Source organism: Temnothorax americanus, unplaced genomic scaffold (genome assembly GCF_048541705.1).
Source record: "Temnothorax americanus isolate GAGA-0224 unplaced genomic scaffold, ASM4854170v1 Scaffold10, whole genome shotgun sequence".
NCBI classification, from domain to species: Eukaryota; Metazoa; Arthropoda; class Insecta; order Hymenoptera; family Formicidae; genus Temnothorax; species Temnothorax americanus.
Genome location: NW_027509231.1, coordinates 4,233,693 through 4,252,884, shown reverse-complemented (window position 1 = coordinate 4,252,884; position 19,192 = coordinate 4,233,693). Strand labels below are relative to the sequence as shown.

The following is a 19,192-nucleotide window of genomic DNA, read 5'->3' as shown; positions in this document are numbered from 1 at the left end:
ATATTTCCTCGTTTCGTTATATCGCGTCGCTAGACGACGACGCAGTATAACGAATTACTAACGAATACACGGCACTGCAGTCAAATGCGTTTCGGACGAAGTTAACGCTTCCGATTCCTTTTCTACGAAGAAGCTACTTTGTTAGAAAGTAGAGACCTTCTGGCAAAATTAGACGTCGGATCAATTCATCCCGATGCGATGTAAGAAAGCGGCTGCTCCTTGTAATGTTCTTTTATACTTTCTTGCTTTCTGTTTACGTGTGCTCTTGTTTCTTTACTATAAACAATTCAATGCTGTAACTTGACACATCAGCATCTAAACCTTGTGCATATTTGTAAATTTTTTTAAATTCCTGCTTGTAAAATAAAACTGTAAAATAACAGAAATATTATTAAAAAAAGTGAATAGTTGTCAGTTAATACAAGTAGACAATAAATATCCAAGCGGGCGTATTCTGGTATCCTAATATATATGTAAGTAGGAGAACGTTCGTAGGAGAACGTTCCAGGATAAAGAATAACTCACGTGAGGATGAAATCATCGTTACACGTAATTATGCAAAATTACTTGTTTATCGATTCCCGCCCATCGCAATTCTCAGAGCGCGACCCCCTTTGGACGCGCGCGAGCGCCGGTTACTCAACGGCGTATAATTTTCTCCGACACCTTTCCGACAACTCCTCGGCTATGTATGGAGAACAGGAAACATCGCGACGGTTTGCGGTTGCACCGACACGGAAAAAGGAGCGGAATGTACTCGGCTTGCTACGTTCGCACGGAGAGGAAGAAAGGCGACACCAGACTCGCCAGTCCTCAACGCGTGCTCCGTCTTTCGGTTTTATTGAATTGGTTGATCGAAATGGAAAGCCCCGAGCAATTGCAAAATTCGAGATTAACAGCGCGATGACTGTAACAAACAGAATCAACCAAATAATTAACGTGTCGTACAAGTAAATTTTAATTTAACACGCATATGATGCAATTAAATATCTAAATACTATATTTTTAATGCAATAAAAATATTTATATATCTTGTTACCATGAATATTAAAAAAAAATAAAACAATGCTGGCATATTATATTCGTTTAAAATAAACATGTTTATCTAAACGGATGTCCATTAGCTACAGCAGTGCGGTGAAAGATAGATAGGTATCTGACAAAATAGCATGACAAAACTATTAGAGATTCAATACACGCAGACTGATTATCCTATAAATAGCCGGCAAGAACCATTAGCATAAATACTAGTTTGTGAGCTAGTTTTCTACCTTATACGTAATACAGACATCACAATCTCTCGCGATCTTTAGCTTTCTTCACTCTGAATATTGCCAGAACTTGATCGCTGTATACCAGATTGTCAAATTCGACTTGGATTTAAACTCTAAACCAATACAATCTTAACCAAAACAAATATATCTTTGCGATAAATAGATATAGTTTCATATATAAAATCTAAAATTATGTTTCAATTAACTTGGAAAAAAAATAAAAAAAAATATGCAAAAGACTTAGGACGGCGATTATCTTCGTGATTCTGCCCACTCTGAGAATTGATTTACTCCGCTATTAGACCGTGGCAACAAGAATGTGCGATAAACCTGACGCATCGTCACGATATAGAGCCCGCACTATTCAGTGCGGAAGCTTGCGATAGTGCCAACCGCCTGAAATACGATATTGCGAATTCGTGCGAGAAAACACGTGCACGCGCCGCCGCGAAATTAAATTTCGAGCAACGTACGAGCAGAAATTCGATTCTTTCGGACGTAAATTAACGTTCCCAAATGAACGAACAAATGCGCCGAGTTCTCACGGATCATCGCAGTTGATAAATCGTTCATTGTGAGGTCGGATCGGGGATGAAAAGCACACGTCAGCGCAAAATATGCATATGCGATAAACAATCAAGATTGACGGCGGAAGAAATCGAGAACACGTCTACCATTATTTAAAATAAAGCGATTGTAGCAATAAAATGTAAATTACCGATGTACATTCATATGAGAGGAATTAACGTTTAAAGATCGTTGAACAATACCTTCTCGTAAATTTTTATACATTTACCTTCATATTAAAATTTTCTATTATTATTTTATATCAAGGTTAATTATTTCGTCAATACGACACAGTCGTGTCATCTATTTATTCGAAACCATTTATTTATTCTTTAATACGCCTATAAATTCTCATTGAACCGTTTTCCTAAAATATGAAGATAGAGAAACGATGTGTGCGAGGGAAACGTCGAAACGTTATATTCGTGAGCAATGCATTGTCATCAACAGACAGTTTATCGTAATATCGAATCATGCAAAAGTTATGCGGCAGTTCAAAACGCGAGAGATCCGCCCAAACAGCTCCGCAAGTTGGCTTCATCAAGACCACAGAGTCGACTCAATTAACCTTATTAAAGTTTAATCGCGAGCGCGACAGCTAGCGTCAATGTATCATCCAAAAATAACACTCAATTATTTATCGATTCGCGTAGCGACAACAACAAAAATCAGCATCATTCTGATGCGCTTCACAATTTCGCAACAAGAATCTGAGATAAGGGAAAAAAACATTTAAACAAAACATCAAAAACTGCTAATTGATTTTTTAATCTAAAAAAATGAGGCACAAGTTTTCATGGTCGCATTCCCTCGACGAGATTACAGGTGAAGAGGCAATTAGAATATGTACGTCTATGACCTTTTGAGATTATCAGTCTTAACAGACTCCATGCAAAAGAAAGAGAACTATTTCTCAGTTCCAACTTAGCGCTCAATTCTTCCGTGAAACGGAACAGGAGATATAAAAATAGATATAAGAAATTCGGTGGAGCAGTCGTGGGGTAGCAACCTAAGTGCTAGGCGTGAGAACAAAAGATCCCGAGATATAAGAAATTCCTGCCGTTTCGTTTCATTTCCGTCGAAAAAGAATCGAAATCGCTACGACAAATAAACGCCTTATCATTGTCTTTTTCTGACCAATCTGTGTCAAGGTGAGCCAAATCTCAATCGGGACGTTCAGTTAGCTAAAGCTGAAAAAATGTTTTCCATCAGGGCACGTTTCGCACATACATAAAACATACAGAGAACTGAATACTAAATTCAGCGAAATTTCGCAAAAAACACAAATATAATTAATAATTAATGCATCATGTGTGAAGTAAAATGGGATAATTGCACTATGTTCAACGATGCTGAAAAGAGGTCATAAGAGGTCGTGTTTAATTTAATGTCGGCGAGCCTAATGCTAACTCAAGTTATCATCAATCCTTGTTCTTTGTTATCTTATTGCTATCGCCACGTGCGATATCGCTTTGCGAACATTTTGCTTCGTGCCTGTTCGTGCAGAACAGAAGACGAGATATTCCCCTCCAGAGATCCATGAAAGAAGGAGAAACGGTATATAAAAGGTGATTTTTCGAAATTTTAATATCGTCTTTTCTTCCTAGTGACTCCCTAAGCAAGAAAGCAAGATGAAGGGTTACATCTGCGCGATTTTGTTGTTGATCTGCGGCGGGATGGCTTACTCTGCGACAGTACGAGGTATGTTGCATAATTATCCAATTAGGAGATTATCGCTGAGGAAAAGGCATTGTTACGTCCGGACACTGTAAAACAAACGTGTATAGAATAATTTAGCCAATTTATAAACGACACGATAATGCCATTAGTGCTTTCTCAAAAGACTTGCTACATGAAAAGAATTTTCTCTTAAAATTTGCCCTGAAATCATGGTAGTTATGGGACAACATGTACCACCAAGAGTTTTATGCGAGCTATTCTGATTAATATCCATCATAATAAAAAATATTAATATCTATTACGTTAAAATATAAAATATGTTTGATTAATTTTACTAAAATATATCTAGGAAATCTCAATAATTTTTCAAAATTTATATACCAATCTGCTTGGTATTTTTATCACGTTGTTTGTAAAATGTCTTTTGTATATTTTAAAAATTCCTTGGTTGCTAAGTTGTCCCAAGTTTGTAGTGAATTTAAGGGTAAAATATAACAAAAAATTCTCTCCGTGTACTTATATCGTACACGTGCACACATTATGTGCAACCTCAATATTTCAACGACAGATTCATTAGCAGATTTGCAAATTAGACGACTAGGATCATTTCGAAACCCATGTAGCTACTTATTAGCTAATAATAACGCGGAAATAAATAAAAAATTTTAAATCATATTTTTCGGACAGTACTTTCGGATTTTACCACACAGATATTCTTTTAGATGGCTACTGCCTTTTTGGAAACGGTTTGGTCAGTAGGGGTATACACACGACTACCCCGTGCATGTCGTTGGTTTGTGAACCAAACGGTGAAATAACTATGACCGAGTAAGTCAAAGCATCGTATAATTATATATCTGATTTAACTGAACTAGATATAAGATTTCACGTATCTCGAAAAATTCTATTTAAAGAATAAAAAAAATTTCGTTTTTCACGTAAATGACGGCTTTTGATGCCTAATCTTGTAATCGAGAAAACTGGCTGGTACACAATGATCTTTTGATTATTCCGATCCTCGCTTTAATGCAAATTAATTAATCTTCACGGGGCGTAAGCATCAATGACAATAATATGTGATTAGACACCTAAATTATAAATTAACAAAGGAAAATGTGCTTAATTTATGCAAGAAACAATATATTTTTCGGGTGATACTGAAGCTTAATTTACCGAACTTTCAAATTCGTAAACAATTACAAGAAAAAAAAATTAAAGAAAAAACTTTAGAAATTAAAAAAAAATAGTTTTATTATATTTTGACTCTGTGTCTCAGAGAAAGAGCACCTGATTTCTGGGACACGATGTATTGTAAAGTTAACGGCTTTAAATGAAATATAACGCAAAAAAGCATTTTGTAATAAAAAAAATCTTATATTATTTCACATTTCTGACAATAAGTATCTTTCTTTTTTGATTGATATACTTTAAATAATTAACAGCACACTCCGTATTTCGCAATGGAATTTGCACAACTGCAAGATTCCATCGCGTTTTCAATGCTAATGTAAATTTTCTATCCATTTATTTCATTTCTTTCCAGTTGCCCGTTAGTGGCTTGTAGTCCTGGGAAAAAAGTTATCGGTATGACGCCTGAAAGATCAGACAAATCTTTTCCAGATTGCTGTCCACAACCGATTTGTAAGAGTAGACATGAGCAAGAAATGGAGCAAAAAATATCTGGCGTACCATACTATTTGCCACAGATAGAATTCGAGTAACGCGCCATTCTCTATCTCTTTATTAGCTAATATCTAATAAAGCGGAAATAAATAAAAACTTTCGAATCATATATTTCGGACAGATAAGAAGAAAGAGAGGGGGGAGAGAGAGGGGGGAAGAGAGAAAGAGAAATATTGTCAGAAATAAATTTTTCTTGTCATAATTCGTCAGAATATTCTACCATTCCATTCTCCACTTCCCTATCGTTTATCGAGACTGGATAAAGATTTTATCCGTTTTTCGCGCGATAACGTGCAACCGAGTTTATCCGGATATACGTATTCTCTGTATAACTCCGCTATGCTTAGTACAATTCCGTTGTACTGCAAAAACACAAAAATCACTTCCCTCTCGAGCAATCTTCACTTTCCCGTAAATTTCAAACTGAATGAAGAACCATACTGCCGCAAAGTTACAAAGCTGATAAACTATCGGAGGGATTACGATAACCGGAGGCGACAGGAAAACGCCAGTCCTCCATCATCTGGGTCGCGCCAAGACATTTGTTCAAACACGTTTACTCCTCGGCAAACACAATTCGCAGTTTTTACCCCTCCTCTCTCCTCCTCCCTCTTTTTCTCCTACTTTCTGAGAGAGAAGCGACGCTTTTCCTCTATATTTCAATGCCCGCTTCGACTCTTATCGTTCATGTCGTCGCTTTTCTTGTCTAGAGCGACTTCGATCAATACCCAGACGACACAATGAGCCTGACCACCGTCGGGCAAACACACGTGAATTGCGCGTATACGCTATTCGTACGATATAGCGAGAGAACGCTGATCGGAGTAGAGGCAGAAATGTAAATTCTTCCCTATTTCTTTTGAAATGAAGATATTTGTATATCTCACGGAGAAACAGATATAATCAGAGATGTAAACATTAAATTCATTAGCATAAATACACACGCGTCATCCTTATAACGGTAAAAATTCTTTACATAAATCAATGGAGCAATTAAAATCTCCTGATAAATATTGTGATTGAACCAGCAGCAATATATATATTTTTTCAGAGATAAAAGCTAACTTATCACTACTAAAAATAAGGCCGAGTCGAACGTGTTTTTCTAACGTTGCTCTTTTCAGGCGTATACACAACTCGCTGGAGCGAAAAGAAAAGAGGAAATTCAGTACGCTCAAGGTTTTAGGATAGGAAAAAGCGACGAGAGTATTCACTTACCAATACATCGTAGCAGATCTCGCGCAATTCCTTCTCGACCTTTTCCCGGTATTCCTTGGCCATCTGCTGTTTGCGTTCGGAGCCTTCGGTTTTCTGCTCGATGGAGGAAATTACCCGCCACGAGCTACGTCTCGCCCCTACGACATTCTTGTATGCCACCGAGAGCAGGTTCCTCTCCTCGTTCGACAGCTCGACTCCCGTCTCGGTGACCGCCTTCATCGCGGACGCCATGTCGTCGTACCTTTCCGCCTGCTCGGCAAGCTTCGCACGCTGCACTAATTCCTCCTTATCCACGGACATTGTGTCGGCTGAAATCAGATAAGAGTTGCAACGTCAGTGGAAGGCCCGATTCCAAAGCTTGGATTGTTCGCCAAGGTTCTCTTTCATGTTTCCCGTATACACGCGCGTCGATATCAAATCTCGTTGTATTTATCAAAATTTGAAGAAGTGCACTCTGCTAAGAAAAGGGAAGGCCGAACTATAAAATAAGAAAAGGACGATCTCGAAATCTCCGAAGTTCCAAAATTGCCTACGCCGTGAACTTCAAGATATAGAGATTACAAGTTAAAAGATATCGATATAATGCGTTTAAAAAAATAAAATTCGGTGTTCCAATACTTCAAGATGTTACGTTTTCAGGAATGCAAAACTTGTGTTCTCAAAAGTTTTCGAAACGATAAGAACTTAAGGAGGATTTTAAACACACGAAAGATTTTGTAGGTTCGAGATTTCTATGATCACTCGGCCATGTCTAAAATGTCTCGACCGAACGTTGCGCCGTTCGGCGTACTTTTAAAAATATAAAATCGTGATGCAAAACAACATTACCACTTTGAATATTATGAAAAAAAAAAACCTGCTTTAGTATTAAGCAGGTCAGAGGGACTGTCGAATGGCGGACACGTCGAGATACGACACCGGGAGCGAAACGCAAAACGCGATATACAAAGCGTGACAGACTGCCGCGCGCGTTTCAATGTCGCCGGGTTTCTTTTGTCGCGTCGTCGCGTGTACTCGGAGAGGTCGGGAAGAATAGGCCTCGCACACCGACGCGTTTAGAAGCCAAACACCACGACGACGACGACGACGACGACGACGACGACGACGACGACGACGACGACGACGACGACACGATGTTGCGTATCCACTCACGAAACGCGACTCTGGCCTCGTTTGCCTTGGCAAACGATCGAACTGCACGGGGCAGGATGACCTTTTCCCTTTCCGAGTCACTTGCGCGCGACGAAGTCCTTTTATCCTCGGGATGTACCGAGAAGCAGCGTGCAATCCGACTTTGGAAAAACAGATACCCTCCGGAAAATCTCACGCGAGCGAGAGCGAACCAAATGACTTTTTTACTGTCTCGCTTCGAGATTATGAAGTTAAGAAACCACGAAGTTCTTTCTATCGAATTTGTCTACATTCTCTAGAGAAACTTCGTATTGTTTTCGTCTTGAAAAAAATATTCCTAGTGTGCAACGACGCACTTTCGAGCTGACCAGCTGCTAGACTCGTCTTGCTTCACGGAAACGTTCAGGTTCAGGTAGAATTTTCTCTAACAATAAGAAGAAAAAAATAGATCCTAGAGAGAGACCCTCAAGGCAAAGAGACACTAAGAGAAGAAATTTCTTTTCCATCGCGTGACGTTTCATCCTATGGTTTCTTTCTTATTAATTTAGAGTTGGTGGTTTTTCCTACCTTACTATACAGTATACAATACAATTATAACAGTCTACAATGCCATTATAGCGCAGCTATATAAATTATCGTATTAATCGTAATTAATTTCGCATTCTTAATGCCGCAAAAAAGTGGCCAGTGTAAAAAAAAAAACTTGCATCTATCGAAAGTACCAATCGAAGTGTTTTCCTCAATTGAATCGAATGAGTATTTAATCGCTGAGAAATCGATATGATATACGTACGTGACTTGATAAATGCTGCAGCAAGTCTACGTTATAAGAACGCAACACCCACACGCGTTTACCGTGTGGCACCGCATTTCCATGGAAACCCGTGCAAAAGCGTCTATTTCCAACATGAAAGCGAGATTTGCCATAAAACTGAGGATTACGTAGCCCTTTGAGCATTGTCGATCGATACACGCGACGCTGTTATTTAGCAAAAGCATAGCACGTTACGTAAGACCTGCAACTCGTAACTTTGAATATCAATATCAAATGACATTCGCACTAATGAGGATTCAATGCGAAACGATATTTTGCAAATTACTCAATAACGACACGATTATATAATCTTATAACTTAATTTAAATACGCAGTCCTTTTCGAATTATTAATAATTTTATCCTCATTCTTTCAGACGACGCAATAATATTTTAATTTTTATTTCTCTTTCTTTTGAATCGCAACGTCGCCAATTTTTATTTATCCTCTCTCTATTCAAGAAGCCAGGATTAATCGATTACTTTTTCATTCAGGAGCATTGATATATAATTTATTTCTTTCCGATTTTATCACAAATCACGACGCTCGGTATCACGACCTATCCCACTCCAACTCCGCCTCTTATCTCTAATCTGTCGCTTTTATCTACCGAACAGAATATCACCGGACGTCCAATATAAATCGACAAACGTGACCATATGAGATTATCCAGCTTACGCAACGATCGCCCGCCGAGTCTTTTATTTTTTGTCATTCTTTCACCGTTTTCTAGGGCTCGAGAACAAATAAAAATTAACTCGATAATAGTTAATAGCTAAATAGTTTTAGCAAAAAAAACGAAATCTTGTTTTTTTACTACACGGACACTTATCTTAATATCGAGCAATCCTCGATCGTTTATGGCAGGCACGTGGACGGCAATTATCGCTCTCCCTTTGTACTTTTTTTTTTAGTTTGGTCAGCATCTGCCGCTCGGACGCGGTAAATCACCAGCGACTCGGTCAGAGGGCTAATATCTCGTCGACGAATTGCACATGTGTGTGAATCCGTGAGCCGATAAAGGTGCTTTTTCATGGGCGTCAGTTGACGCTCGAAATCAAGTTCGGGTAAGTTAGATTAATATATAATGACGCCGATATTCTGACGCGCAATGAAAAAAGTTTTCATGCGTCAATTTTTGGAACTCGCGCAGAGATGCCAGTTGACGCTAGAAGTTGAGAAATCTGAACTTCTCAGCGTCGACGCAGAAACAACATGACGTCACAAAATCGTCTTGACGCGCGTCAACTGACGCCCATGAAATCGCACCTCAAGAGAATTGGTAGTCTGCTCGTTAAAATGAACAAATAAAAGAGAGCGAACACGTTCGATGAACCGAGGAGAGCGGTTGATTATATCGTCATCGAATCGTACGAGCAGAAGTGCGTCATAACAAGCCGCCGTTAAGTACCGAGAAAAGTGCAAATCACATTACAATTTATGATTTAAGTGATAAATTCACCTTTTTAGAACATTTCGCATCGTTTACGAAGTAAGAAAACAATTTACATCAAGATGTGACACAGCAAAAGTGCGTAAATATATGATTTACATGAATTTTGAGAATGTTAAGCTCAATTTCTTGAAAAATTGAATTCCCGAGTTCGCGTAAAGTACTTTTGTTTCGTATCTGATCAGATCAAATTCGCAAATCTTTAAATATTTCTATCAAATTTCAAAAAGATAAAATTCCTTAAGATAAAAATCGACACACCTTCGTGTGTTTTGAGGTAGTTAAGTTTCTAGGTATACTCATAGTTATACGTTTGTAAGAGTAACGGGATGTCGTAATATCTCCGTTGTACCGGAATGTTATGTCGTCGTCGTCGTAGTACGCGCGAGAGGAAACGGCGGTGATTCATGCCGTAGAATTGAAAGAACGAATTACATCTCGGGACTGGGAAGCGAGCCTAGACGCATTCATGAACTATATCAAGCAGTGCGTAACGCGCCGTAAGAAAATCGGAGGATATATAATTTACTCGGCAACGTAACAACGTGACCTTGCGTAAACCGCTGTTACGCAAATTTCCTCGTGTCCTAATAATTTGTTAATTCACGAATGGGACGTAACACAAATTAAATTCAAATGGGACACAATATAATACACAAATTTTTGTAAATGTAAATAAATTGCTCGCATTTTCAATGCCTTATATACGCACGTGGTTTAATAATATAAGCTTAATCAGCCGATGTTTTTTCGAAAATTAAAATAATCTTTCGTCTAAAGATACAATTCTATAAGGAAAACTTCAAATAAGTTCGCCGCAAATGATTTCTCCAAACGAACCGCACTATCTTTGCGGGGCAGAAGAAGTAATTTCTCTCGAAAGTTAAAAGCTTCTTTGTCGTTAAATTAATTTTCAGGCAAAAGTGACATTGCGGATAAGATCGAAACACGAATATCGACGACGAATCGGGAGATTTCCCGAGGGAGATCATTACGGTGTATTCATATAGAAAGGGTAATTAAAAATACATCGTGGCGCACGAGAGGTTCCTTCGTAAAAATAGCTTGTAAATTAAATACGTTACGTGATCACACTCGACGATGCGCATCGTATTTCCATATACAGAATGCGCCTGATCACACACACAAGCTCATTTTTAACGATACACTACGCAACCAATCTATAAATATCTGAATTCTCAAGTAACAATCTAAAACGGTAAGAATATTATAAAGAAATTATTTAAAGGATATAAGTAAAAATAGGAGAATCTCAGTATTCATATTTTATAAGGTTTGAGAAATCAGAAATAAATAATGACAACTTTTAACATACACCGATTAGTCGCGCCTGAATTGTTATTTTATAGTTCCACAATTTAGTATAAGTGCAAGTTGATAGCTTCCACGAACTGTAGCAAATAGTATCTATCGTTGAAAAGAAGTGAAGTTGGCAAAAAACACCCCGTATAATATGCGCGGATAATCGGATGTAGAACGAGCGGGTATCGCATGGTACGATAACTCATTGCTTTGAAACTGGTCGATGCCGTCGAAAAACCCACGAGAGCTCTTATAGGGCCACTTAACCCTGAAGAACACAGACCAACCTCCTTCCTCTCTCTGCCAAAGTCTCCGCTATATAAATACCGAATTACAAAAACTTTACACCTTTTCATTAACGAAGCTTTCCGCAACATTTCCGACATCGTCTCATTCACTCTTCTCAATATTTATTTAACCTTCTTACTCGGAAGATAAAAAAATCGAATTTGTAAAATATATATGTACAATTATCAAATCAATACGCGTGCTTTGCATCCTCAAAATATTTTCTTGGACCTATCGAAGAATTCAGCTTCCCCTAAAATAGCGAGAAAAGCTGGCGCAGAGTTCTGCGAAGTTTAATGATGCTGAATATCCGCGCGAGAGTGCAGAAATGTGCGTGAACGGATGTTTACCTATAACAGAGCGATACGGGGAAACGACGAGTTGTTTGGTGTTAAAATAAATGCGATGAGTAACGAGTCAAAGTGCAATTGCACTTAACCGCATGCGTGACTAAGAGCATTTCTTTCTCAATGAATCGGATAATTGTTGTCAAGGATGAAAGAATCGGAGAATGCCGGAAGTAATGCCAGCCGTGTCACCTGTCGCACGGAAAAAAAATAATACGCGACGTTAATGCGTCGATCGCTGTACGATTTTTGTCTCGTAATAACGCGAGTTTAATGTCAGAAAAAAATACAACGAAATTCTTTTGCGATGATTTTCGCGTTTGGCATGTGCACCGTCTACTCGCAATTGCGCAAAAGTACCATTGTTCGCCGGGCAAGTGTCGTTTTATTATAAATTCCAGGATCTCCCGATAAATCAATCGGGGCTCGCAAGCGTCGCCCGACCGATACCCGCACACGACGCCGATGAGAAAAATCGAAGACTTTTGACACGACGCAACGACAGGTCGACGACATCACGTCCGCACGTCAGCACGTTTAGGCTTCGACTGCAGTGCAGCCATGGCGGCCATGGCCGCATGTCTTAATTCACCAAGAATTTGGTTAAACTAGCTACGGTTATTGGTTGTAAGAACTAATTTCTGGGTGATCAATCGGAATACAGTTTCTTGGTTACCTCAACCGATTGCGTTGGTTACCAATAATTCTTACCAAATTTGAATTGTCAAACTAACTCAGTGTACATGGTTACGGCAACCAAGTCAATGGTTGTAGTTACCAATATATATGTAACCAAGAAAAACTTGGTAAATTCAACCAAGCCTTTTTTTCCACGCTTCACAAATCTCGAGTGTCACGAAGCTCGTATATACACAATAAATCACAAATCAGATTCATAATTCAGTTCAATAAATCGCTCAGTCTACACACTAGTCTAACTTTACATACGTTTCACATTTTTAACGAGGAAGGTTCATCGAGATCAAGTTTTCTTCGCGTTTATATATGCAATAACTTGGATATCTCGACCGTTTGTCCCGAAAATTTTGGAACTTGTAGATTTTATAAATTGATGTCACCGTTCAAACTCGCCGCGCCCGGAAATCGTGTCGTTTGAACGCCCGTCGTCACAATCCATAAATCCTCCCGCCCCCACGAATAATCCCGTAATAAATTCACGATGGCGCAATAAATTTGAATTAACGTCGAACGGAGGATCGCACCCGCTATTTCCCCGCGTTCCATATTTAACGACGACGCTAATCGCTCCTTTACAGAGCGAGTGCGACGAGAGGCAAAAAGAATTCCGGGTCACAAACGATAAAAAAGGCCCGAGATCCGGTTTCATTAATATACACTTCCGGTTCGTAGCGTTCGCCGCTCTCCCGAGATGCAGCACTCGAGGAAAGGGAGGAATATGACAATTCCGAGGATTCGTATTTCCGAAGTAACGACGTCTCGCGAAAAGAAATATAACGACTCCAACGATCGTTCAGCCGAATAATCAATCCAACAATATTTCCGTAATTCGAGATAATTACTTCGTGAAGCTCGTCTGATAGATCCAGTGCATGTGTAAACTTCTTTAACTTTGTTAAATTAGAATCACTCTTATTAATTTGAGAAATAAACTATGATTGATGATATCAATTTCGCGTTTCTATCTGTTCTACGATATCCCAAGGGGATAAAGTATCTAATTTATCACTAAATGATCGAGATAAATTATCCATTAATTAAATGTAAAAAAGTGGCAGTTTATTAAGGAAAGAATGAACACTTGGCACACAATTTTACGCGCGTACTAGAGGTAACAGAAGCGCGAATTACCTCCGTGAGAACGCGAGCAGAAGCACGTTACACGTGGAAAATCCGTACGCGATAACGTGACTCGCGGTTTCCCGCGAGGTAAACGATCGCGAAGATACGTCGACGTCCTTAATTGCGGAATTTATGTCGTATACGATGTCTCGCGATATAGTTTTCAACCGGAATACAACAACCGGTTTTTGAAACACTGAGGCAAATTCAACGGCGAGTAAATATCGATCGCTGGGGTTCCGGAAGCGTGTCTCTCGCTCTCAGCTCGCACAAAGAAACCCGGACAGAAATGTTGGGCCGAGCGGGTAAAGGTATAGGTGTATTCGGCGCCCTATATTTAATCGAACGCGATCACCTGGCTTCGGGCGGGTTTCAGTGGCGACGAAACGACGACGACGACGTCGAGACGCCCCGCGTCGCCGCTGAAATATTTCTAGCACGAAGAGAACTCTCGCGGCGCGGAGCGGCCTGCGCGAGCGAAACGCATCTCGCGCGCGCTCCAACTCGGTCCAATTCCCACCAAGTTATCCCCCTCGATCGCCTTCGAACGCGACATGCGATTCTGATTCTTATCGAGGGTACAGGAGCACTCCAAAGCGCGATAAGAGCGGCTTCCGTAAGAGATTCGCTGAAACAAATTTCCCGCATCAAGCTTCATCAACGATTTCGAGTCGGATTTTTATCAGCAATGATTCAATTCAAACATTTTTTTTCTACGAAAGTACTTATCTTTCTCTTACAGATCGAAAATAGAAAAATCAAAAAAAGATATTCAAGGAAAGCGATACCTGATTTCTATTGTTCGGGGACAGACTTATCATTAGTTCCGAGGAATTGGAAATTTTGATGGACGCTTTGGAGCGACGGGTTCTTAGAAATCACTGTCGCATCGTGACGCGGCGAGTTTCCCTATTCCGTCATCTCCGTGTGGCGAAACGTTCGGTCGCGACACACACGATCCTGAAAGTAAACGCACTTTTTTTCCATTCCGCCTCTCGGCGCGGGAAGAATGCGGGCTGGCGTCACGCGTGGGTAATCGACGCTTTTGCAAGCGTTTTATGAATGTCTGCGCGAATACCTGGCAAGCGAGGCTGCGATTCCGAGTAAGACCCGTCACTATGTCATACGCGTGCGATCGCGCCGCGATTCATTAATATCGGACGACCGCGTCGTAAACCGAGACAACCGAGTCTTCTCACGCGTGCCGCAGTGAAATTATTAATAGAAATATATAAGTGAGACAATTCGAATAAATGTTAATGAAAAAAGAGAGAGACGAGCGATACTCCTCAAAATGTTTGAAAACTACTCGGAAAAAAATGTCTCGTGATAAGAACTGCATTTTTTAAATTATTTCCTTATAAATCTTTTTACTCATCGCTGTGACCCGTAAAAATTATGTCGCTAACTGCGATGAGCGTAAAAAACTGTAAATGTTCATTTCGTTTCGTCGATTGATCACAAAACTCATCATTAAAATTAAAATCGAATTCTAGAATATCCTGTCACGTGCACACGTGCGGTATGTTTTCGATGTTAATAAAAATTATAGTAAATTAAATGGAGAAGGCTGCGATTAACTGTGGAAAATTTCCTCTCAAAATGTATCGCTCTCGCGTTACGAGCGGATTATCGATCGAATGTCACGGATCATCGGCGACTTTTTTTTTTTAGCGAGACGGAAGCCTGGCGAGACCGAATCGGCATCGCGGATTTTTGCGCAAACTCCCGCCTCGCGCAAATACGCGAGAGCAGACGGCGCTATCAGCCGCGAAGTAACACATGACGTGATGCGGGCGCAGATAAACGCGGTAAACTGATAAAATTGATATCTAATATCCGCACGCGCGAGATGTTACGACGAGGCGCTTATCACATTTTTAATTCCTATCGCGCGTGCGATAGTTCGTGACAAAATCGTGTTTCTACGAATTCGGAAAGTTGGACGTCGACAAAAAATGTTTGTTTTTTTTTCGCCTTAATTCGGGTTTCTCTCTCTCTCTCTCTCCGTCCAGAAATATCGGCCGTAATCGATATCAGCGTCAGAATAAATTCGATCGAACTTGCAAGGACGTGCTCGGTGTTCCGCGGATCAATCTCGGCATTAAAATTCGAAACTTTATCATCGTTCTAAAAATTGCCTCCCGCAATTACTCGTCGATATCGACCGTCACTTACTTGTCGCCATAAATACAGTCACGTGAAATAGGAGCGTAAAATATCATTGAACCGCCGCTATAAATATATCTAGGAAATAAGAACCACGGACTTCACACGCATTTAACGAGATCTCAAGGCCATCGATCGATCGGCATATTTAAGATCCGCGCCTTGCTCTCCGGAAGAAAAAAAAAAGTAAAGGGACAATCGCGTGCTGAGCGATCGATATGGCTGGACCGACACGTGAAACCCACACGTCAGAGACAAAACGAAGAAAACAATAACGACTTATTAAAACATGTTCTACGCGACATAAATTCTCTGATATCACGAACAAAATTTAAGTAAGAAAATTCGGATGGTGGAAGCTGTCTAGAAATTTAATATTTAAAGTCAAGAAAATCAGAGTTCAGATAATCGGAGTTAACAGGATCTCGTTTCTCTTTAAATTCCCGTCGAGTTCGGGCGGAAATTTATTTCAAATCCCTAAGGACCGGTTGTTCCATATCCCGCTGGTAAACTAATAGTTAAAGGGGCCTTTTCATGCTGACGCTCGACGCTTGATTTGGGCGTCAAAACTGGTCGCGTGACCAAAACTTCATCGGTAAGAAGGCGAAATAGCATCAAATATGCGAGCGTCAAAACAAGCAATTGACTGAAACGAGCGTCAAGCGTCAAAACTGAACACAGTTGAGCTTTTGCCATTTGACGCTGGAATTAAAAAGACTATCACGTGACCTATCACGTGATCAAGTTTGACGCCCAAATCGAGCGTCGAGCGTCAGCATAAAAACCCGTAATTATTAGCATTTTTTAAAATTATATACTATATTCAATTTTTTCTACCCGGGTCCCCTATTTCATATATAATTCTTTAAGATTGGGTTGATTTAAAAAAAAATTTGTAGCGTCAAATGGATCGCATCCTATCACGTCTTCTAATTTGAAGGAAAAACAAAGACATTATGATCGATCAAACGTACTTAAAACTTGATCCGTTCACTCGTTATATGAGATCTCAACATCTCGAGTATTCGCAAATCGTCGCGTCGCGTAAAAGAGTCAACGGTCGGTCTTGCTCCGCGTGTACTTGACGCGAAACACTACCGTGTCTCTTGATTTATCTATTAGTTAGTTTACCAATAGATTGGTACAACCAGCCCTAAGAAAATCAAATCGAAAAATAAAAAAAGATTCGCCACGATAATAATACCTGAAAATTATTTCACCGGGGAGTCCTCGTTAACGTCATGCCCGATCATAATGGGACACTTCCCACGAGAGCTCGTGGAGAAGCCGCGTCGGTCTACAAGAAAGACATATTTAGCCATGCAAAGTAGCTCTCGTGGGAGGCGGCGGTGACGACGGCGGAACGCCGTCGCGACGAAGGTCGCCCGCGGCTCGCGCGGAGAAGCGGCGCGGGCGGCGGGCGTCATCAACATATCAACCGCCGTCGCGCCTCGCGCCGTCCGGGTTGAGGTTATGGCCGGCGGAGGCGAGCGAGCGAGCGAGCGGCCGCCTTTTCGAGAGGGAGCCAGCCGTGGTAGCGGCGCCACGGCGTTACTTTCACGGGGGCCGAGACAGCCGAGAGCGAAATTCCCGGCCGCATTCTCCGACGGCGACGCCTCGACGCCGACGATTATCGCGAGGCCGATCGTCGGGGGGAGAAAACCGCCCGATTGACCGATCGAGCGAGCGGAGCTATCGAAGGGGAAGAGAGATCGATCCACGCACCACGACGGTAACGAACCGAGCGACTCGTTATTACGCGTCAATGCGGAGAGACAGAGAGACAGAGAGAGAGAGAGAGAGATACGCGTACGAGCCGTCGTTCTACGACGCAGTAACGACGCGGCGGAGAGAGATCGATAGCCGTAGCCGGCCTCGCTTCGGTTTCTCGCTCCCTCGAGCCGACCGAGTCCCAAGTTTCCCACGAGAGCGCCGATAAGCGACGATCTAGAATTCTAGAAGCGTCGACGGAACGGCGCGGCGGCTACCGGCGGCGATTCGGTCACGCAGGAAGTGACGAGGAGTGCGTGGAAAAAGCGCAGCCTGACCGACCGACCGACCTGCGCGCTCCACAGCATGCGGCTCCAGATCGGGAGCGAGCGGGACGGAACGAGGCGCGGAAGCGAACGTGCGACGAGAGAGGGACACGTCGGACGGAGACCGACACACCGGGGGGTGAAAGGGGGGATAGAAAAAAAAATCCACACAAAGTGCGACGCAGAACTTGCGATTTTTTTTTGCCACCTACCTATGGCTTACAGTCTTTTGTACAATAAATAACCGCGTAAATACACGATCTGCGGGGCGTAGATCCGTGCACCGGCTCGACTCGGACGAGCGCGCGGAAGAGGGACAAGCGCGGTGAGGGAACGTTGCGTGTCGCGGCAACGACCCGGTATAACTCGGGATTTTTTTCCCTTCTCTCTCCTTCCCTCCTTCCTTCCTTCCTTCCTTCCTCACCCTCTGCAGACCGGAAGAAAACACGCGCGCGCACGAGAGACGGACGAACACGAGAGAGAGCGAGCGAGCGAGCGAGCGAGCGTGGACCTTCGGCGCGAAACGAGAGAAAACGAAAAAACTTCTGCCGACAACTCTTTATTCCTCGGTCACACTCGCGGCTACGATACCACACATCCCTCGGCGACCACCAGCGACCACTCCCGCACGACGACTGAGCCGGCAACGCCGCCCATGGTCGGCGACTCGGCTCGCCTCGTGCCGGGGCTCGGCCGCGCTCGGCCGCGATCGGCCAGCTCCGCCGCGCCTCGTGCCCGAGCCGAAGTATTGATCGGCTCCGCGGCGGCCCGGCATCCGGCATGGCCGCCCCGTCGCGTCGGCCTGGGTGGGGCAGCGGAGCGGCCGCGGCCGCGGCGCACGGCCGTGTCCCGGGACCGATCCCCGACGTGCCATGCCGCGTCGCGCGTCGCCGCCACGCTACACGGCGACGGCGACGACGCGACGGTTCTCGCCGTCTTTTTCCTTCCTTCCGTCTTTCTTTTCTCTTTCTTTCTCTTTTTTTTCTCCCCTTCCGTTTTCGGTCCTTCGCTCGCTCTTTCGATCGGCTGCTCCGACTCATTACTTCCCGTCTCGCTCGCTTTAATCGCCTCGAAACTGCCCATCTGATTCACTTCTCTTTCTCTCCGATTTCCTCTTCGTCGTCCAACTATTTATCTTACGCCTGTCTCTTGCTTTTTTTTCCCTCTGTCTCTGACCCGCTAAACGTCTGTCACGCGTGTCCCGTCGATCCTGCTTATCCTGCGTTTTCTCCGTCCACCTTCCTGCCCTACTCCACCTCGGCTCGCCTCAAGCGTAATTTCGCAAGCAAAGATTAACCTGGAAAGAGCGATCCTTTTTTTCTTCCCGACGTGCGGTTTTCCTTGCTCTCCATGGGTTTCCGCGAAAAACTGCGGCGAATCGGTACGGA

At 42.2% G+C, this 19,192-nt stretch overlaps 2 protein-coding genes across 5 annotated transcripts in view; one reads left to right on the top strand and one right to left on the bottom strand.

Moving 5' to 3' along the window:
- Positions 1–19,192, bottom strand: part of 14-3-3zeta (tyrosine 3-monooxygenase/tryptophan 5-monooxygenase activation protein zeta) — a 56,802-nt gene that overhangs the window by 13,049 nt on the left and 24,561 nt on the right. For 3 of the 4 annotated variants that reach the window (XM_077412742.1, XM_077412716.1, XM_077412733.1), the window contains one exon: positions 6,423–6,730. In XM_077412742.1, the coding sequence (XP_077268868.1) occupies positions 6,423–6,722 (300 nt within the window). In that variant the 5' untranslated portion in view covers positions 6,723–6,730. Of the gene's footprint in view, positions 1–6,422; positions 6,731–18,016; positions 18,451–19,192 lie in introns of those variants that run through there. The other variant, XM_077412725.1, reaches the window with a different exon arrangement.
- On the top strand, positions 3,383–5,406 carry LOC143900949 (uncharacterized). Its single transcript, XM_077412750.1, has 3 exons — positions 3,383–3,542; positions 4,244–4,349; positions 5,065–5,406. The coding sequence occupies exons 1-3, from the start codon at positions 3,473–3,475 to the stop codon at positions 5,240–5,242; spliced, it is 354 nt and encodes a 117-aa protein (XP_077268876.1). The 5' UTR covers positions 3,383–3,472; the 3' UTR covers positions 5,243–5,406.